This window comes from Calidris pugnax, unplaced genomic scaffold, assembly GCF_001431845.1.
Source record: "Calidris pugnax isolate Ruff unplaced genomic scaffold, ASM143184v1 scaffold24, whole genome shotgun sequence".
NCBI classification, from domain to species: Eukaryota; Metazoa; Chordata; class Aves; order Charadriiformes; family Scolopacidae; genus Calidris; species Calidris pugnax.
In genome coordinates this window covers 21,807,392-21,830,210 of record NW_015090922.1, presented here as the reverse complement: position 1 = coordinate 21,830,210, position 22,819 = coordinate 21,807,392, and the positions used below count along the sequence as shown (strand labels likewise).

General features: G+C 35.2%; 1 protein-coding gene across 8 annotated transcripts in view; it reads right to left on the bottom strand.

The window, feature by feature from the left end:
- CEP170 (centrosomal protein 170kDa) overlaps positions 1-22,819 on the bottom strand; it is a 77,858-nt gene that overhangs the window by 12,712 nt on the left and 42,327 nt on the right. For 3 of the 8 annotated variants that reach the window (XM_014950803.1, XM_014950798.1, XM_014950805.1), the window contains 7 exons: positions 18,600-18,726; positions 11,817-13,640; positions 7,417-7,467; positions 5,566-5,800; positions 2,095-2,272; positions 507-674; positions 119-207 (listed from right to left, as the gene is read on the bottom strand). In XM_014950803.1, coding sequence (XP_014806289.1) covers positions 119-207; positions 507-674; positions 2,095-2,272; positions 5,566-5,800; positions 7,417-7,467; positions 11,817-13,640; positions 18,600-18,726 — 2,672 coding nt within the window. The remainder of the gene's footprint in view (positions 1-118; positions 208-506; positions 675-2,094; positions 2,273-5,565; positions 5,801-7,416; positions 7,468-11,816; positions 13,641-18,599; positions 18,727-22,819) is intronic. The other 5 variants (XM_014950806.1, XM_014950802.1, XM_014950800.1 and 2 more) reach the window with 4 other exon arrangements.

The window sequence follows — 22,819 nt, the reverse complement described above, 5'->3', positions numbered from 1 at the left end:
TTTTTTGTTACTACTAAATATGTTTCCTCTATCTGTATTATACATACTTCTTCTACTAATAGGAACGTTGATGAGAGCAGAATATTTTCAGTAATAACAATATTTTTTAAAAACCCACCTGATTTTGCCAGCTGTTTTGTCTATGGATTGTCTTATCTTGCGAGAAAATTGGAAGACTGAGGACAACAGCAAACTGTCCCCCATAACCTGCAGTAAGTTTTTAATAAAAAAAGATATTATTATTTTAATGGGAATTAAATACAAACAATTCCATATATTTTGAAATTTTTTTAACTTAAAAAAAAATATACATGTGTTCTTATTAGCATCATAGACAAACAATATGATTTGAACATTTGCAAATTAAGTAACACAAACATTTTTTTCCAGTGTTAATACCACCTGCTACAGGTAGGAAAGAAAGGATAGTTTCTAATTAAGGGGGGAGGCAACTGCAAAAGCTTAAAATAGACACATTACTAGAGAGAATCCTGTTGTGGACTCACTTCATCTCTGCTCCAAGTCCTTCTCCGGGTAATTGTTGGGGGGTCAAGGGCATCTGTTAGCTGAGGTCTAGCATCATTAGGCCGACCATTCCCCTCTGGTGGCTTGGCATGCACTAGTGGAGGGATTTTTCTAAAATTGAGACTTTCATCAAATACTCGGTCAACCAACTGGGGGAGGTAAAAGAAAAATGCAGTTTATGAAGCCTACTGCATACATGCAAGATCAGATTAATATTTTTTTCCTTCTGAAAGTTTGCAAGAATCCTATCAAACAAAAATCATTCTGTTGTCTTGCACGCTATGAAATAATGCATCTCTTGTGTAAGAACACGTTGTATAAATGAAGGCCTTTTTTCAAATACCAGACATACATAGTAAAATTAGACTACCCCACTGAAATTTTGCTTATGGGCAGGTAACGTAATAGTTAGATATAAACTGGTATTGAATAACTGGTTCCTTTGGTTGAAGGAATATGTCTGGAATTAAGTATAGTACTATCAAATTTAGGTTTTTTTCCAGATTAGTCCTAGTCTTACAGAAACATCTGTACCTACTTAAAGGAGATACTGCCACCTGCAGTAGTATATACACACTGTACAAAATTTCTTTAAGAAGAAAATAATTATTTAGTAATATAAAACTCAGAGTGATCCAACTGGATCTAAGAAAATGAGAACTTCACTCTCTTAAAATTTGGCCATAAGTCCATGAGAATTAAAAACAAAATCTATGTGAGTGCAGCTACAATTTTTCTGACTATACAACTCACAGATTTCATATCACTGTTTATATCTTTTTTTCCACAGAAAAAGACAATATTATACTAAACACACTAAATTAATGTATTAACCAAACTTTATGCACACATAAATGAATAAACACATTTTGAAAAGAATACTATGAAGAAAAAAATGCAGTAAACATTTACAACATATTAGGGTGAATTCTAATATGGTAGAAAGTGATGGTTTAAGTTCAGATTAACATGTTTACCAGCATTAGACCTGTGATGGTTACTAGAACAAGTTAGTCAATATATTCATAGAACAGCACACCAGAGATAGTAAAAGAAAATAAGAATTATTACAAGCACAAGGCAAACTTATTTCAAGGCAATTTTTGACAGTGTTATTAAGAAAGAAAATCTAAAGGTCTTGTCAACTGATGGTACCTAAGTATTTCAGTGTTCAGAAAACAAAACTTTAATGTCACCTGTGAGAAGAGGGACTTTTTTGTTTTTAATAGCTATGCAAAGTATTAAATGCATACGTTTACATATATTTCTGCATACACACTAATATTTTTAAATGCACTTAGATACTGTACAACGGTATCTAAGGCTACAGACAAATAAGAAACAAATAACTACCTTGTCCTATGTTTCGTGGAAAAAAAGAGACAGACAGATAGTATGCATCCTTTTGACAAGCTGTGTTCATAGAATAATTTCTGGATTGTTTATTGAAACATAAAGGAACTTTAAATTAAAAAACAATGTAGAGATCATGCATACAGGTTGAGTGGAAATAACTAAAAAAGGCTATGCGAAATGCTAAAAGCAAAAGAAATAAAGAAAAGGAAGAACCTTATGCATTTCTCCATGAAGATCTCCTACCTCTTCTCTAGTGTCTATGGCAGAGCCAGGGGTGGTGGCAGCAGTGCTTACTGTGGTACTGGGAGCAGTGCCTGATGAAGTCACTGAATCTATCTCTCCTGCTACATCGTTGATTTCCCGTGCGATGAGAGCCAGATCTTGACTGATCCTAATAATAAAGAGAGTGTTACATTCTCCCCTACAAATACTTCGGGATCAGTAGAGCCCAATCTGCGGCCTTTGAGCTTCCAAGTTCTAGCTCCTGATAACTGTGCTATGAAAATATGCCCTTCTAAATGGAAAGTTTATTTGCAGAACCATAAAAGCAAACTTTTAACTGAAGCTTTTAATCTACATGCTGTAGAAGGCATTCTCAAGAGACAGAGAATCCTTGTATCTTTCTAGGATTCCCAGGCAGAGATGTACGCAACATGCAGTAAATTCAACATGTGGGATACATTGGAAATATGCTGAAAATACTGCACAGATGACCTGTATACATATAGTAAATCTGAAATGTCCAGAACACATTTAATTTATACCTCAGTTTACCTATTTGAAAGGAACTCCTTCAGGACCTCTGATTATGTAGCAGCCCTGCAACTTGCTCAGATCAAGCTTCTTAACGTGTCTGAAATTCCAGACCAGTATCCTAAATCTTCAAATTTAATCAAGACAAGCTTTCTAGTTGGAAAAACAGAACATGCCTATAAAAACCTGGACATGATGGCACTACATAAAATCATTTGAATTCTCAGCTGAAGATTCCTTTTCCTTTCTTCTGATCCACCACATCAAAAAATAGCTCTGCTGTGTATTCTGCTCAGCACAGGAAGGAAGCTTGCCTAGCTCTGCTTGTGTTACCTCTCCAGGACATGCCAAAAAGAGGAGGGAAAAAACCTCAGCACAAAGGAAAAGCTAAAAGCCCCCTACTAACTATGGCACCCTGAATCTCCAGTTTGGATCAAGCAGTTCAGAAGATGCAGAATTAGAGCTGCCCAGCAAGCGATCCCCTTTCGTGCTCCTGTCTGAAAGGAGTGAAGGCACAGAAGTCAACAGTGCTAATTCTGCACCACCAAGGACTCTGTGAACAGCAGCACCTGCCACTTTAGAAGGAGTTGCACAGCCACGTGACAGTGATGCACACCATGCTGGACAGTGCTGGTTAAAGGTGAGCTTCTTTCTGCTATTTATTTTCACTTTGTCTTCAAGACAAGAAGAACAGACACCATTGACCTAGAGATAGTTTAAGACTGAGCAGAATTTAAGAAAGGCAAACATAATTAGAGGAATTTCCAGTCAAATTCCAACACTGGATTTTGTGTCTAACCATCAGCAACCCACAATAAAATGCAACCTTGTGTAGCACAGATGCACCTGTAACTGGGATATGCTGTAGAAGAATAAGCAGCAATCACTCATGACCACTCAAGACAGTATTTCTGAATTCAAACTATCACAATGGAACACTAAAGCAGAAACAAAGTCAATTAATCTTTTTAATAAATTAAAATATCCTAAGTACCTACTACATTAATTACTTTAACCTAATTACTACATCTTATGGGTCAATTTCAATTTGTATTTCATGCTCTTATATATATGTATTATTAAAACTCCAAAACTTCAAGGTTTAAGCTAATATTCTGAGTAGAAGAGATACTACAGCACCTACTTTTTTCTTTTTTCCCACACAACCACATGCTTTTTTCTTAAAACAGAGAAGTTGCCAATAATCATGTTTGAATTTCTCAGACAAATTTTGGTATATAATCAATAGTTGTGAAGAAAATAAAACCCAAGAAATTTCAATTATCAGTACATCCTCCAGAGGATAAATATCATAAAACACCATAATAAAAAGCACTATCAATCAACTATGACTTATCTCTCCACAGAAATCAACAATGCATTAACATGCCATAGCCACTTCAACTGAGTTCTTACTAAGCAATCAAAATTACGAAAAATGTCAGATGTCTACATGTAAAGGAATTCAAATGAATCCTGAAAATACCATAATAAACAACTCTAACATGGATGGCAAGTAACTTGTTAGACAATCATCATAGTGAAACGCTAGGCAAGAGGAAAAATAAATCTGGAATTAGTTTCAATGTGACAGTAATCTATAGTCAGTACTCAATAATGTATAATTCTGTATAAAACCAATATAGATAGAGCACTAAATTAAATGGATTATGAAAAAGAAAATGCAAATGGAGCTGAGACAAAATTATCTTATAAAGGACAGAAGTTAAACTTAAAGCCGGGGGAGCAATACTGTGAATCAACACAGAGATACTGAGGCACACAAAGAATCAACTAGTGATCTAGAGCAGGGGGGCTCAGCAGGGGGTAACCAAGGGAACTGGTGTTGGAAGCAGTGACAATAAATGACAGTAGTCTAGCATTTCTCAACTGCTGACTGATAGCTTTCTTAACCTTAACTGTCCTCATTAAATGCAGTTTGTGTAAAATTTCTGTACACAGAATACAAACTTGGCAATACCAATTTGAGCCTCTCACCACTTCCACTGGAAACAAAGAAGTTGAAAAAGGTAGGGTAATTAATTAATAATTAATCACACTAAGCAAAACACAATGCTTCACAGCTGTGAGACCACAGAGTTAAAATTAATTTTAAAAGCACAACATTTTTTGTTTAGACTTCCAAATTAAGTTCTGGGACAAGGTTCAGAATCTGAACACTGGTATCTAAGTTTTAAATAACATTTATGTACTTACACAGTTTTATTTATTTAGTGCAAGGTATTGGAAGTTTTCACTGCCTGGATATTGTATGATAAAGGAATAACTGGTTACCAGAATGTAGGACTGACTACCTTTTCCTCGGTTCACTTGAAGCAGTGCTACTAGCAATAATGGAGGGATTGCTATACTAAGCTCAGGGACTCGCAACAAAAGAAATTACTTTTCGATGAACACATATAATTTAAATCAGATAGTATCTAACATGAAATAATGTCTAGATAAACAAAAAATTTAAATGAGAACATGGTCTCTCCCATTGCCAAAAATAATTTTTTTCCTCTTTCTGTCATCTATGCATTTACCCGAACTTTTACCTTGACATGAATATAAAGAGCAGATAGACTTCAGCCTCAGGAAATATACCACTAGCAACTAAGTGTTCTACACAGAGTACCTCTGCAAGTTCTATTAATGTGACCAGAAGTTCTGGGATCTGGCTATCGTAAGTCAGGAAATTATTATTATTTTCCATTAGAAAGAGATGCGCTGGCAACACGAGTGTTCTCTCTGCCAGTCTCTCATAAGAATTTTAAATGAATTAAAAGAATTACCCATGCAGTTTGTGAATGAAAATGGGAAATGGAGTGATACAGAAAATCCATTAGCTCTCTTTCTCCTATATAGGTACCTGCATAACTGGTTTGGTACAAATCTTTGTTATTTTAGAGGCACTCCTTTAAAACCAACCTTGCTATTTCTTCTCGGTGAGCAGTCCAGTCACGAATGTAGTCTTCCTGTTCCTTTATTCTGTGTTTGAATGTATTGCTACTTTGAGCTGCTGTCCCAGTGCTCTGCAGTCGTGTGGTTTTCAGGGCTGGAGAGGTACGTAGACGGGTATGTTTAGGGGAATTACGGTTTGATCCAAATTCATCTTCTGAGGTGGAAGCATAATCTGTGGGAAAGCGCCTCCATCTTGCACTTACTAAATTAGTTCAATTATTAAAAAAGAATTATTATTGCATCTTCAATAAGAAAAAAAAATCAGTTCAGTAACATCACAAAAATACACAACTATTCATTATCAATCCCCAGATACCTCACAAAAGGTTTATTTACTACATCTTAAAAAGAAAGCTACAAAATCTGTGTTAAATAATAAATATTGATTAATAAAAACATAAAACGGATGCTCTTTGTATAATGATGAGTGAAATAAGATGTAAAAGCCAGTAATTGCATATGAGCTTAAGCAAACTGTATTACAAAACAAGGGCCCAATTCATGAACATTTAAGTATATAGTCAGATTGCACTTTTTCTGCAGATTTTTTCCCAAGTTTAGTTCAAGATTTAAGTGATATACAAAAAATGAAGAGACATGAAGGAAGGATGGAGCTGGCACCAAGCTTAGAAGGCATGCTTACATAAGAAAAGCATAAAAATCCTAGATGATACATTACATATTCAGTACAGAAAAAATATTTTAAAGTTAATGCTGTGTTATAAAAACCAACAGCACATCTACAAAAACAGCAGCCTCAAAGCAAAAAGCATATATTTTCACATGTAGCACATAAAGCACATACAGCCATGTTGCTGAAGACAGTTTGAAGTATTAGAGAGCTGAAAGTCTCTAGGAGGCTCTCATTCCCCTAGAATTCCTAATCTAGTAAAAGCATTCCAGATATGCTGTCCTCAAACATTCCCAGCAGGAATAGATAGCACTAGGTGTAAAGGAATGCTCATCATGACAACCTGCTAAAGTCTTGCAGGGGATTTAGTCTCCCAAACTCACTGACATTCATGAGGCTCTATAATTACGGTAGAAATTTTAAAAAGTGCGTGATCACCTCTTGATAATTTAAAAACAATAGATTCAAGTAATGTGTATCATTTAATATCAGAAAAAAGCAAGAAAATGCACGAATGATTTCTCCTGAAAATTTTTTTAAAATTTGCAAGTGAAGTATATGTTAATATGAATTTAAGCAACCAAAAATGAAAGTAATTTTTCATTGAGAAAAGATTTGTGTAACGCTCTCGAAGATTACAGTATGTAGAATATGACATTGGTGTATAAGCTTACATCCCTTCCCTCATATAAATAATACATTTTTAACCACTGAAAACAAAAATATGCTTGTGCAATTTTTTTCAGGTCTAAATGTGGGCTTCAAATCATGTCCAGTTCTACGAGCTTTTTTTTTTTTTTTAAATACTGTAACTTTACTGAGGAAAATAAAAATGTCTCTCCAGGCATTTACTGTTCTCTTTTTAGAGTTTTCAAACTTGTTTTGATCTTAGGGAAGTAGAACATAAGCAGAAAAAGCACATTTCCCCACCAAAAGCATGCAAGAAATGGGTGACCGAAGTCCAAAGAGCTTTATGAGTTGGGCCCACATTTTATCATCAATTTTTGTTTAAATTCTTTGTCCCAGTTCAAATTATATGCATCAAAATAAATATGAAGTTTATCTTAAAATCTCTCAGGTGCAGCAACTCAGCACTGTACAATGAGCATATGTAGTCATATTTTTAAAAACTAAAAATTGAATGAGAAGTGAAATATCAGAAACAGATTTGATTTCTAGTACTCTACCACTGTAAGTTTCAACATCAGGATCTGGGTCTGGGAGAAGCTTGGATTTCTCTGTGTACAAAATAGTGTTTTATCATGTTAATTCGTATTAAAACATTCAGATTAGAATCATTTGCTTAAATAAAATATATTGATGAGATTAGTTTTAGGTCCTCTTTTCCACCCACACTTTTTAGGAAAAGATTCTTAAATTATACATTTAATCAGAAAAAAGAGAGTTTTGTAAAAGCTTAAAAATTTCAGAAATACTAACTGAAATGACATCAATAGCAATTGTCTGCTTAGTACCATAAAATCCCTCTACTTTTTTAAAGACAATTAAATTTTAAGGCCTTAAATTATTATTTATTTATATATTATCAATGGGTTTCTCATTAATATGGGGAAAAAATTAATGCAAGTTTAACAGTAAAAACCTCAAAGTTGTATTATTCATGACAAGCAATATCCAAGCATGTTTCCCATTAAGCTATACATTTGCACATACATGATTTTAATACTATTCATAAATTATGCAGCCCCAAAATGTCATTGTAGTTTATGTAGATTTCTGAATGCTATTGTGCAATTAATTATCTTAGATACCAAAGACTGAGAATATCAGCACCAGTAACAAGAAATACTCAAAAAACTTGGCTAAAATAATCAGTAGACAAATCTAATTTTGTGGCTACTCTGTGAGAAGTACAATTTGTTGACAATACCTTAAGCTTGCAAGTTTAATGACTGGACACCATAATCTCACTTTTAACACTTTTAGATTTGAGGACAGACTTTATTAAGCATATCCCTTATAAAATACTTTACTCTCATTGATGCATTGCCTTCTCAAGGTTCATCCATTTCAAAGATTCTGAGATTTGGTGCTCAGTGATGCTAAAGAGCAGTTAATAAGGGTGTTTTCTCTCCATCCTCAAACTTTGATCAACCTTTCTGCTAGTTATTTGCAATGACAGCTAGGCCAGCAAGCCAGCTGAGTTTGCCAAACACAACTAGTTGCTCAAGGTCTCTGTGTTTGACTCAATGTTTAATTTTATAGTTGCAGCTTAGCACTTTTTGACTAGGTCTGATCTGCAATTCTGAAAAAACATGTTTGGTTCTTCTCTGTTTTTATTGATCATGCTCTACTGTTTGATGATTCAGTGCCTTGATTAAATCTTTCATTGCTTGTGCTATAAAATTACTAACTCTGCTTCGCAAGTCTTCACAGTGTTGTCAGTTATCAAGCCTCCTACCACAGAAACACCCTGGTAATTACTTTAACGCTGGTAATTCTCATCCAAGATGTTCCATTTGTCTGCCTGCCCTTTCACTTAAAAGTAAGCAATACTTAACTGTATCAAGGCTTAAAAAGATCTTTTAAATTATGGGCTTGCTGACAACTCTGACAATTTTAATGCTATTATGTTGCAATTCATCCACATGAAGTACAAGACAATAAAAAAATCCAGTGATTGCAGCTTTTTTTGCTCCTTTTTTACAGACATGTATTTTTGAACATTCAAAAACATTTGGGAAATGTGGAAATAATTTTCTCTTTGGTGAACTGGATTTAAGAAGCAAGATTCTGCTGCCAATATTTAGTGAATGTACAATGTGGTAACATTAACTGAACTCTGATGAGAAGAACAATGGAACATTTTTAACACTTTAATAGCAACCAGTGTTCTGGTAAAAGAAAAAAACCCAAACAACCCAAACCCTATATTGGTAATGACCATTCATTTTCCAGCCTGTCTAGGCCCAGGGATAGAAGAAAATACATCCCCGTTATGCCTTGATTAAATGTGCCCAAAGTAAAACATATTCAAACAGTTGAAGCACTTTTGTCAGACTCTTCATTAGTAATTTCCAAAAGTGATAAAATTAAGTGAATTGTTGACTTTTCTAGAAACAAAGTAAATTCAGGAATTACATGCTTTGCACCTAAAAGCTTCTGCTACGTGACATTTTTAGATGTTGCATGCAAGTAACATTCTAGTCATAGATGTTTTAAATACATATATCTAAGGATAAAAGAATAAACAATACTATTAATACCCCGATGTGTTGGGTAGATACTAGCATCTTTTTGTAAGATGCTAGTGGGAAAATGGGGATGTATTGAGTAGTGGCCTATGTATAACAGTGGGGAGAGAGATATACTCTTATACTAGATGACACCACTTTCAAAGCAATTGAGATTTTCCTAAAGTATACTCTAAATAGTCCAGTAAAAAAATTATGCAATAAGCTTACTGATACAGACAAAATCTGGAACTCCAAATTCTTTACTTACATAATAGCAAGATTTGATTGATTTATTAAGCCATGATTTTGTTTTGAAAGTATATGACTGCTTTAGATGCAGTCAGATACTTCCGATTTCCAGTTTTTGCCTTTACATTGATACAGGCTTCTCCCTGATTTTGATATATAAAATGATAAAACTTTTCAGGAAAGAAGCAATTTCTAGTGTAAATTTTTCTAAGAATGGTCTTTTTAAAATACCTAGCTTATTATGCTGTTGTAGCTCACGGGAAGATAGCATCTTTTCTCTCTTGAAAACATAGTAGTATGAATTGAACATTAAACAAGGATGGCCATAATAGACTAGTAGACTCAGAAGAAAAAGATATACCCAATCCCCTGAGCAAAAGTGGCAAATCACTTCAATGCAACAACCTGGAAAAACTTCAAGAAGCATGCAATAGTTCACATGGACATAAAACTCAAAATCCGTAGATAGTTTTGGGAAAAACACAAGTGAAATGACAAGTAACATCTGGGGTTTACCTTTTCAAAAGTCCGCAATATCACGATGTGAACTACTGTTAATTATTAAAGTAAGCATACAGAAGCAGTCTGAACTGACACTCTTCCCTGACCTAATGTTGCCACCTTTCAGGCTGCACACATAAATTTAAAACTTTGATTGAAAATGAAAACATACCATTTTTACAATGATATCTTTCAGGGAAAGACTATAGTTTTTCCTGGAAGTTTCACCTTTTTTTTAATCTTTGTAGACAACTGTCATAATATTAAACAGATTCAACTTCATTTGTATCTCTCCAGAAATTTCTATTCAGCTAATAAATGACACAGCCAAAAGATACCTGTATGGGGAATAAGCACTTCTAAGAATGCTAAGAAGGTACATTTATAATATACAAGCAACAAAAGGGCAGTAGGGCTGTGGGAAATTTAAAGTATCACAGAAGTTTATATCAACTCTGAATGGGAAGCAGTAAAGGAGAATATATAATCCCAGTAGCAACACTTTTTTTTTTTTTCCTTAGATTGGTTTGGCTTCAAATATAGTCAGTGTGGTAGTATGGCAATTCAAAAAGCAAGATGACATCAACTTCAGATGTTCATTACAAATGAAAGTTGACTTATTTACTTATTATTACACTTTGCCTTGGTTGATTTAATATTGCTCTTGGAAAAAAAACTTGCAGCCTTTCACACTGCTTACACTTAAAAGTGTTATATTAACTTGTAAGAGAATAGGAGGTTAAAATTAATCAATTATACAGATTATTCCTTCCATACATAGGACAATATTATAGTAAAGGAAATATCACCCAAAAGGAGATTAACATTATTTCGAAATAATGATGAAATCACAAATTCTAATGATTTGGAAAAAAGAACAGAAAGTATTCCAAGGCTAAGCAAACATTTTAATATAAATTTCTTAACTTTATGGTATTTAGTTAGGTAGTGTTTGTGTTTTATTTTTACATTTGTTACTTAATTATTATTCTTACCAAACAAACCTCGCTTTTGTAGATGATAGAATAGTTTAGGTTGGAAGGGACCTTTAAATGTCACCTAGTCTAACTCCCCTGCAATGAGCAGGGATATTTTCAACTAGATCAGGTTGCTCAGGGTCCCTTCCAGTTGTATAATCTCATCTTAAATTATAAATACAATTATTCTACAGATGCTCAGGGTATACCTCAAGGAACGCTTGCTGTTCAGCACATTTACAAGCCTACCTTACAAACTAATATTATATCTTCTATGTAGTAAAAAGTGCTGCTGACTTTCTGAACTTCTACTACCATGACCCGAGCAAAGACATCTCTGCTCTGTTTTTTTGCTAATGCAAATCAGTGCTGCCACATCTGATTGTCTCAATGCAAGTCTTTGTTACTGGTTTCCAGTTAAAAAAAATAATATTCAAACAGTTAAAATCACAAAGACAAGAAATTCTAATCCTTTAAGTGAGTAACATCCATAAGCCCCGCCAAGGAAGCCTCCTCCTCCAAAAAGAAAGACTGCATCAGCTAAAATGCAACGTTACATAAAAAATGTTCCTTAAAAATATATACACAAACAAACAAATAAATAAATCCAAATATGCAAAACATCTAGCATTGTGTAAGACTAGTTCAAATAATCTCACATACCTGAAGGAGAATTATGAGCTGAAGCCAAAGATTTGGATTTTGAATCTGAAAGTCGGGAAATACTATTGGCTCGAGTTCTAGCAGAAACTTTACTACTGTCTCCTGCTGATGTTAACCTTGCACCACTTCTGATAATAGCTTCTGGGGTACGAGATGAGGCAGTGCTTCTAGTTATTGTTGCTTCAGAATCACTACGTGCTGATAAAGAGCCAAGTCGAGTTCTGCGAGGTTGAGCAAGTAAGTCTATCCTGGAAATATTTCTCCTCCCCGATGGAGGCTTTGATGTAGAACTTGTAGTGGACACTTCGGAAGCCACTGAAGCCTTATCAGCATCAGCAAGCTCACTATCTGAGGCTTCACCAAGCCGTGCTCTGCGCAAGAGAGAAGTCCTTGTAGGACGAGGTCTTGGAAGAGTGGTAGATTTACTAGATTGCCCCAGTGCAACAGGAGAGGTTTTTGATTTAGATGACTTTCCTTCCATTTTGGAATGTAGAAGCTCATCTGCTGAAGCAAAAGGAACTCTTCCATGTGATTTGCCAGAGTAGGTTTCCTGGTCAGACGATAAGATATCAGAAATGGCAGAATGAGGTACACTAGATGTTTGGTCATCATCTGTCAAATCCACTGATGGTTGTCTCATTCTTCCACTGGATTGCACAGTTTTGCGAGCATCAGCTCTAGACCCACTATCTGAAGATCGACTTTTAGTCTTCTTTTCCATCTTTTCTCTGGCACTTGCTGCAGAAGATTTTAAGACATCCTTTGAAGGGGAACCGGAAGAACACCTATCTTTATATAAGGTTGTAAAGCTCTTCCGCTTCTGCGTGGATTTTCTTTCAGTGTCACCAGTAACGAGACTGATTGTGCTGGCTGTATCTACATCTGATTCAGGTGATATGGAATTATCTCTGTTATAGCTAGGAGTCTCAGGGCCTTCATCAGTTTTATTTTCTTCACGCAATTTAGCTTCAAGGAAAGCCATTACAGCTTCTGTGTCTTTCAAAATGAGTGTTGTATCCAGACTGGAATCAGTGTCCATTGAATCACTTCTGTCATGTATCCTGTTTCCGGATGCTAAAGGGGCAGCAGATCCACTTTGCTTATTAATGTGAGGAATAAGTTCTATAGGTATATTTGTGCTAGGCTTATCTATAGTAAAGCTACCTTGCCTCACTAATGGTTTTGAAGATTCCTTTTTTTCTCCTCCAGATGCTTTGGAACTTTGTCCTTTAATAGTTTCTTCATTTTTTCTTCTTTTGCCCTCACTCTGTGGCAACTTCATTTCTGCTTTATCTGTAACATATGCAGGAGCTTTGTCTTGATTGTCTGAAGTTTTGGGTGACATCTCTTCCCTACCTTTCTCAATGTGGTTTGCAGCAGGTTTTGCAGAGGACAGTTTTGTGGGTGTCCAGTGTCCTTGTTCCTTTCTTTCTTGTTGTTGAATTTTTGCTAAAGCTTGTTTCACCACAGAAGTTTCTCTGCCAGTTTCAACTCTCTCTTTACTGGAAGAGCTGGGGAAAGAAAAAACTTTGTCTCCAGTAGCTTTGGGCGAAAGACCATTCATTGTTCTGCTTGACTTAGCTATACTTCTGCTGTCAGCATCTGAGGCACGAGCTGGAGTTTCTTTCTCCTGAAGTTCAGTGTCTTGCTTTTCACCTATTTCTGATCTCTGATGAGATGTAGTTTTTGCTTTTGAGCTGTCATTCACTTTCTCCTCTTTGGGAAGCTGTGGAAGAGTCCTCCTCTTTCGCTCACCCTGGCTGGTCATAGAAGCAGCTGAACCAGTGCTTCTAACAGAAATACCAGACTCACTGATGTCTGTGTCTAAAAATGAAAAAGAAAAAAATAGCTGAGAAGTCATACAATAGCAAGGTAAACAGAAACATTAAATTCTTACAACCGCATAAGACTAATAAAACAACATAAAATAGAATTGAAAAAAGTTGTCAGTCCATCCCTCTGTTCTATGGCAGGATCAATTATACTTAGATAAATATACATTAAAAAACATATAACAAATTCTTTAAAATCTCAGTTGATGGACATTTGACCATCCCTAGAAGCTATTTGGGTCAGTAACTCTTTAAATAATATTCTTTGGAGAAGGCCCAGATCATGTTAATTTAAACCACTACTGCTTGTCCTGTTCTCATTAGGCATCATTTCCTCTTTACAGGAAAGTGGAAACACTCCTCTTATTATAGACTGGAGTCTGTTTGCGAATTACATTAACTACCTCCAAACTATAATAAGTTGTACATAAGTATCAATATTATTTCATTTCATTATTGCAATGTATTTTGTAATAAAACACAAACAAAATCACAATTTTAGAATAGGTACCTCTTATTTAAAAAATTACATATATAAAAAAAATTTCTGTATTACTAGAAGTAGAATGTTAGAATGTCATACAAAAGAACAGTTCATTCTATACAATCCAAAGTGCTGATGCTGAGCATGTGTCTATCAAAGCAATGTCTAAAAGGTTGCAATGGAATTACTGCAATAAACCATTTCTGGTTTATCACTGAGATGTGACCAAGACAGAAAAAGCCATCTTCCAAAAGTATACTACCTAAAACTAGCACATTGCAGGAACAGGGAAAGAGCTGTTAAGGAGGCAGGGTAAGAGTGCAAAGACAGAACAACACTTCTTCCTGCTCTGCTACAAACAGGCTGAATTTTTTCCAAACCATGAATAATTTTGGCTGTGATTAAACAATTGTCTGTTTGTATGACATCCTGGTCTAACTACTACCTTGGTGACACTCTGGGACTATATACTGGGAAAGGGAACACCTCATGAACACTTGCATCATTCTTGTAGAGGGACTATGGTATTTTTTCCTGCTTAATTGTAATTTCAGTATATATGTTACATAATATGGGCTAGGATCACTCTCATATACAAAGGAAAGTTTTCATAGATAACAAGAAATTTAGCTACATGAGATACACTCCCTCTGAAATCAATCTCTTTGAGCCAGCAGTGTAGACTAGGACCAAATATATATGAACCTAAAGCTCCCACAGTATGGTAAAATATGTACACAACAAACCACTGTTAGATCAGCAAACCATTACAACAGGGAGTGGAAAGCAAGTCTTACACTCTAAACAAATTCAGCATCAGATTTCAAAGCTACTGAGTAGAGTAAGATCCCCCTCTTTCCTCCCTACCTGCCTGGTCCACAGCTCAAGGTCTTGTTTCACCAAGGTTCTAGAGCCTCTCCCTGCTAGACCTCCCCTCAAGGAAGAGGCTCTAGTGCTGGGAGACACTCTTTCAGCAGTATTGAAAAGCCCTACTCATGAAGAAAGATGATGGTTGAGAGAGCAAAAAGAATGCTTTTAACCCAAATAAGACGTGGCAGTATAGAAATACAGAGAAAATGTATGAAAAGCATCAAAAGAAGGCAGTACAACCACTTTAGTGCTACCATGGAATTCTTAGGAGGTATAGAATGCTCTTTAGGCAGAAAAATATGGCCATCCCATGAACTGTTGCAAGGAGTAATTCATGGTCAATATCCCCATTTTAGAAACTTTATTTTTCCAGTGATGACTGTGCCCTCCTTGCCCATTAACAAGTATAGTAGTTGTGCTGTCAGAAACAAGACTTTATTACTCAGAGATAATATTAATTTATCTATTAATTTCTCTGATTTTGAATGTTTGGTTAGAAAATAATTCTTCTTGTAAGTCCATTTGCCAGTTGTTGCAATATAATGTGACATACTTACTAACACACATCTGTTGATTCACTTTTCACCAGGAGAGATCTATAAACAACTGCTCTGCATTACCCTGTTGCGATTTTTCTGTCAAGGCTTGTCACTGACACTGGTTGCTCCAGGAATATAAACTGGAGTATCAGGCTTACCCCTCTGCAAGAAGTCTCTAAGCACTTAACTGAATATCAACAATCATACTGTATGGATGCAATGGTACATATTGTACAATTGTATACATCTGCTACTTTCTATCTGAGCTTTTCAATCTCTCTTTTCTCTTTGTACAGCGTCACATCTTTGACAAAGAATGCACAATGACTCACATCTTTTTTTGTATATACTTTGTATATTGTATGTTAGGACACTCATTTGAGAAGTAGAAGGTATCTCTGAAACCTAAGCAAGGTTTTCTAATTAGCAGACTATTTTTCTTAGAAATTATAAAGACTTCGGAGGTTCAATGAAAACCAATTGATTGCTATCTGTTGACTGACTTATCTCAGACATACCTACCAGATCACATCTTTTATATGTATTTAGGCATATAACTTCATTCCTGGTGAATTTCAGTCTTTAGTAGAAGACAGATGTGGATTTGTTCAGCATTGTCTCTGGCCACATATGTTAGTGAAGTTTAACTACTACGATTTCTAAGGCCAGCATGACAGATTTTGTGAATTGAAAATACAATTTGAAATGTATTCATTACATCTTTGGTGCTTGAATATTTTCTGGATTTCTCCTTAAGTATTTTAGAACTCTTGCAGTATGGGTATACACTGTGCAGTAGTTGCTTCATGTAAATAATAAAGTTCTTACAATGTTAAAAGAAGCATTCATCTCTCTGAAGAAATTCCTAGTTAGTGTCCCACCTGAAAGTGACAATTTAAAACAGTACTAAAAAACAAAAGACCAACCCCCCCAGTTAACCACCCAAAAGATCAGTCTCAACGTGTTTGATTTTAAGTGCTCTGTATGTATACCTGATCCTTCCAAGAAGTGCAAATGTTGCTCTTGATTTACATTATTCCATGTACAAAGTATATCAAATAATTTAATCTCTCCCTTTCCACCTCAATTGACTTTTAGTATCCTATGCAAAGTTCAACTGCTACGATGAGTGGAAAAGCTACTATAGAAGCAGCAGTCACTCGTAAGAATTCTTCCACGCATTAATACAAAAGTTTGCCTTACGGAAGATCAAAAGCAACATTTCTTTGTAAACTTCACCAAAGAGTAAAATGAGACAAAGTTGAAATGTGTTTTATTTCTTGCTTTAATAAATGGCCTCACCTTCTATGATCTTAAAACCAGTGAACTTACTTCAAGAAGTATATTATCAGAAAAATAACTGCATCTGATGAACCATTTAATTAAACATGGTTACATATACTTGCATCCACTGAATAAAAATCTGAATAGAAATTCAATTACTAATCAATACATAACAGCAGCTTCATTTTGGGAGAAACTTCCAATAATATTTCAGTTTCACTTTTCTTTTTTTCTTTTTGTAGTCAACTTGTTTATTCAACTTCAGAATGAAAAGTCATGTTCTTTCTCTTCCTTTCATTGTGCCAGTATAACACAGAGAATCAAAAGCTAACTCTTTGAGAAGAAGCTAACTGGCTTTTTTACAGTAAAGAATAAATTGTACAGGTAAGATCTCTATAATGAGCGTAGAACGTATCTAAATTAATTGATTAGTGTTATATGAAATCTGAGGGCAATAAAATAAATTTATCACAAATCCACTTAGGAAATGCATATATTAGTTACAACTAAGTCAAGGTGTTGTAGGAGAAATAGAGTGAATTTTTAGTAAAAAAAAATATTATTGCCTATGGGATTCAAGATTGAGCAGTTCAGACAATGGCTCAGTTCATGTAACCTGGGCCAGGAACAAAGGGAGTTACCTAAATTTATCAAGAAACCTAAAATTTGGGCAGAAAAATATGAACAATGTAAGTATTGGGGTTTTGGTTGGTTTTATCAGTTGAAACGGCAGTCTTCAGAGAGACTACCTTATAGGTCAAAGATGTAGTTTGCTCTGAAATGGTAACAGACATACAGATTCTTGAAAATGTGAAGAAAGCCAGCAGCTACAATAAAAAAAAACAGGGAATATGCATTACATAAAACGTAACTTTCTGGTGAAAAAAAAGAAAAAAACCAAACTAAAAAGATGCTCAGATCTATAGAAAAAATCCAATTTATTCTACTCACTGATGTCTAATGAGGTTATTAGACATATTATGTAGATGGTAGTATATCTTCAGAAGTGAGTTACACAGGAAAACATTTCTACTTCTAAACCACATTTTTTCCCCCATAATAAAAAAATCTTTTAAATTTTACTTTGATGCTGAACATTTCAAAGTCGGCTGGAATAAGAGGAAATGCTTAAATTGCAGGACAAAAACATCTCTCACATGGTAATTAGTTACTTCTTGATCACTACACAACATATCACTTTCAGAATATGAAGCATTCATAATATGATGTCCCTTTGTAGTTACCAGTCAATTTTATACACTCTGGCACACACAAGGGAGAAAAATTTCATTGCTGAGGAGAAGGTTTCTATGGTTTTCATGAAACATAAGAGGTTTTCTATGTTTCCAAGATAGGTAAGTATGCTATGCTTCAGCTGAATAATGACTGAATAATGAAGCCTCAGGTTGGACTGTTTAACAATCAATCTATTAAAGTCAATTTGGGGCCATTACCAAGAAAAATGTAAGGGAAGAAACATACTATGCAGACTAACCCAAGTGGCATTCAAGTGTAAGTTTCTTTAATATTAAATAGTTTGTATTTTTTGTTTTTGTAACATTCAGTTTAATATTGGCGCTTTTCTGTCATGCCAAACAACACTACCATTGAGCTCATTTTTATGCTGTTTCTTCTCAACAACATGGAAGAACTTCAGGTGAAGATGTGATACTAAGAGTTAAAAAAGCTACTTGGGTAGGTACACAATCACTCTTTTTTCCCCTTCACAGGTTTCTTCAGCAGAAATTATGACAATAAGAACAGCTTTTAATACCGTTTTCTAATGGAGCTGGCACAGACGACTCCAATCTGATGTCATCTTGGTCATGATGTGTGTGATTAGCAGCCAAACTGGCCCACTGTGATACCCAGCGTTTACCTCCAGGGGCAGCAGAACCTTCCTAGGGAAGAGAAGCAGAAGAAAAATTACAACTGTCTGATAAAAAGCCTGTCCTCTTTCCATTTTTTTCCTGACTACAAATGTCAAACACTATTTGCATTGAGGAAGCTAAACAAAAAATTTACCTCAATAAATTTTATTGTTACCAGCTCTAGAATGGCAAACAAACAAAATCTGGACAGTTACAGAATCAGTACAGAACAAGCAGCATTTCCAATTGCAGAGAATAAACATCAGAACCTATATAAAATATATTGGAACATGTACTAGTTTTAAAATTGGGTTAACTTCAGTCCTTGGTGCAGGAAAAAGAGCAGGAAAAAAATAAGGGGTGTAGGGGTGTGTGTGTGTGTTCAAAAAATAAAAATGTGCTTCAGGAAGACAAGAAAGTGACATTTTACCAGTTTAGAAGACCTTCTTGTCCAGATGAAATATTGTATTTACTTCATTACAGAAAGACTACCTTAAGGACTGAAAGAGTAAGAAAACTTATGAGGGAAAAGAAAGGAAGATCAGATCATTTGTTTGGCCTAAACAAAAAAAGAAGCAAAGATTACTTTAAACCATCCTACTGGGTAACAGTGAAGTCGATGTAACCACTATCTGGATCATATTTTGCAGCTAACCTAGAAAAGAAATCAATTTACTTTCTCAACAGCAAGACTTTTGAAATCTTGAAAATTTCTAAAGTGTAATGAAAGTAAATATAAAATTAAACCATCTTCTTATGTTATGTTATAGTATCTTAAGTATTTTTAATCAAAAAGTGATTTCTAAATAGAATGCAATGTTACTGTTTTATCCAATATACTATAGCCTCTCTTACTCATGTCCAAAAACAGACAGTGTGCACATGCATACGCACACACACAGGCTGTACACTGTCACAGGCTCTATAGAAGTTTACATATTCTAATTTATTGGACTTAAAAGGCAAAGCACTGTAAATAACAGAAGTCATTGACTAAAGTTCCAAAATAATTACATAACCACAGGCAAGTCAAATGAGAAATCACAATCCAACATGAACAAAAGAGATGGAAGGGACATGGAGATAACGGTAACTTCCTTAACAAGGGAATTTGTAAGAACTATTTCAAAGGTTAGCTGAAGCTTTACTGCCTGTTCAAATCTTGACACTTCTATTCAAAATGCTGATTTTTGCCTAATGCCTTGGCCACTCTGGGATTCTAGTCTTTGACCAGGAACCAACTCCATAACTTTTATGAAATTTATTTAGCAGAAATTGAGTGGTGAACAATATGATCTAGTGTTTGATGACTTCTTTCAAATTAAAAGTTGCTTAGACATTTGAGAAGACCTGAATTTATGATCTTGACTATTTCCTGATTAAGAGTGACCCTATTTAACGCAAACAAGTGCAACATCACAAATCTCTTTCAGAATATTACAAATGTAGTAAGTCAGAGATGCACCAAATTGTTTATTTCAGCTATTATACAAATTTCCACATTGTGAATTCATTTCTTTGAATCAAAATGCTATAAAATTCAAGTCTAATAACAGCAAAGGCAGTTAGTTCAATGTTTCTGTTATTTATGGGCATTTCTGAACACAATGCAAGGTAGAAGGGTGCCAGAAAGAGTATTACAAAAATGCCATTCAAAAAAAAGTGCATTTATGCATTGACAACTACTACTGAAGCCTCACTTTACTTTCATACCTCTACAATTTCTTTTCTGTTTCCTGTCTGTACTACTGAACTTCCATCTTTAATAAAACAATTAATACAGCCAAACCAAAATATGATAGACATCCCAATTATCTTTGCTACAGAAAGCTCCCACTATTTCCTTGTGTACCACCTAACCAATTCCAGAGATACAGATAAGATACGTATTGGAAATCAAAGTTCCACTTCACAAGAGAGAAATACATTAAGACTTTGCAGATTAACTGTACTAAAGCAACATGATAAATTACTTTTCTCTGAAAGTAATTACACTGCCAAAAAGCCATTTTCTACATAGCAGCGGATGTAAATGTGTTTTGCCAACTCTCTCTATATACATGCACAAACAACAAAGCTATGAAAAGCAGTTTCTTTTGATAGTAGTTTAAGCACATTCAAAAGGTGAAAGGTTTATAGAACACACATTAAAAAAGTCATACTTAGTTATCCGTATGTTCTTCCTATAATCCATATAAATTTGCATCTTACAGGTTCTCAAGTAAGCAATCCTCCAAATCTTCTCTTGAATACCAAGAGGAATTTCCTAATCTTTCAGAAAAGCTGGTTTTATGTAAGAGATACCAGCATTTTAACTTTGTCTTAAATCTGCTTTCCCTTATGCTTATCACATATACAAACTAAATCAGAGTAATAGATCTTCAGAAAACGTACCGCTAGATTTCTGTGGACTTAGTATTTAGCCTGAAGATTTAGGGCTTCAGGCTCTACATCTGAAAAAAACCCCAAACACCTGACACCTGGAAGCATCTCCAACAATTAGCATTTCAGAGCAGAATAATATTTTTTGAAATATAAACTTCAACAAGCTGAATGGAAAAAAAAAAAGACAACTTTTCAGACACATACTGCAATAATCTCCAGTCATCAGCTTGGTGGCCTTCTATGATGGGGTTACAGCATTGGTAAATAAGGGAAGAGCAACTGACATAATCTACCTGGACTTGTGAAAAGCATTTGACACTGTCCCATGTGACATCCTTGTCTCCAAACTGGAGAGACACTGAGACACAGATTGGAGAGATGGACCACTCAGTGGACAAGGAATTGGCTGGATGGTTGCATTTAAAGAGTTGCGGTCAACAGCTCATGTCCAAGTGGAAGCCAGTGACAAGTGGCATTGCTCAGGGGTCAGTACTGCGACCAGTGCTGTTTAACACCTCTGTGGGTGACATGGACAGTGGAATTGAGTGCACCCTCAGCAAGTTTGTCGATGAGACCAAGTTCTGTGGTGCTGCCAACACACTGGAAGGAAGGGATGCCATTCAGAGGGACCTGGACAAGCTTGAGAGGTGGGGCCGTGCAAACCTCATAAAGTTCAACACCACAAAGTGCAAGGTTCTATCATTCTGTTTTTTCAAGGTAAATGTCCATTCCCTTAATTAGACCTTAAATAGACCTCTTTGAATTTTCTCTAGTGTTGTATTTGCTCTTCTTAAAGAATGGTAACAGTTCCAGTGCCAGTATGTCAGAGGAAGTTTTACCAACAGTTTCTAGCATGGCAACAACACTGCCCTTTATCTACTGACGATACGTTTTCCAGGGTACCCAAAGGTCATATTTGCCTTTTCACAGCCATATGACATTGGTGAGACAATCATCCTACATTCCAGTATAGCATCTAAGTTCAAACAAAAAGTATCAGACTTCAGACTGAATGGTTTGCTCTACAGAAGGACAGAAAATTAGTGTAATTAGAAAGGACAAACAAAAGGAAATACAGCCTCTAAATACACACAGCAGTTCTCCAATTCTAAGAAGCAATATAGCAAATATTTACTGGAATTAAGTTATTCAGAATGTCAGCAGTATTATTTAATCTGCAGTGGGACAAACATGAAATGAGCATTCGAAGTAGGAAAAGGAACATTGTAGTCAATAGCACTGATGACCCTGCAGGTGCAGAACCAGGTTTCTAACTGTGCTGCATTCTTAACAAAACCTTTAAAAAAAAACCCCACAAACTAAAGAAAACCCAGGTATGCTCTTAAGATGCACATCAAAGACAATGTGGATAAACCATAGATTATTGGCCACTGAAAACTAAATGGAAGCTGGATGGATAAATCATAGCCCAGATGTCTGCAGTATCTGTATTAATCAGGCTCACAAAGTAAGAATAACTAATAATAACAATAACAACAATAATAATATTCTCTTTGCTCTCTATCTTATTTAGCTTTTGTTCTTAAATCACACTTACCTCGGTTGGCAAGTGGCAGCTTATAATACAGAAAATAAAAACATTTAAATATCTTAAATAGACGGATTTAGTACTTTTACTGCCTATCTGTAAGCATTGAAACAGCAAGAACCAGTGCATGCAGGCTCAATCCAGCTGTGTCAGACACTCACTCCACATTTTATTTAGTCTCCTGACATA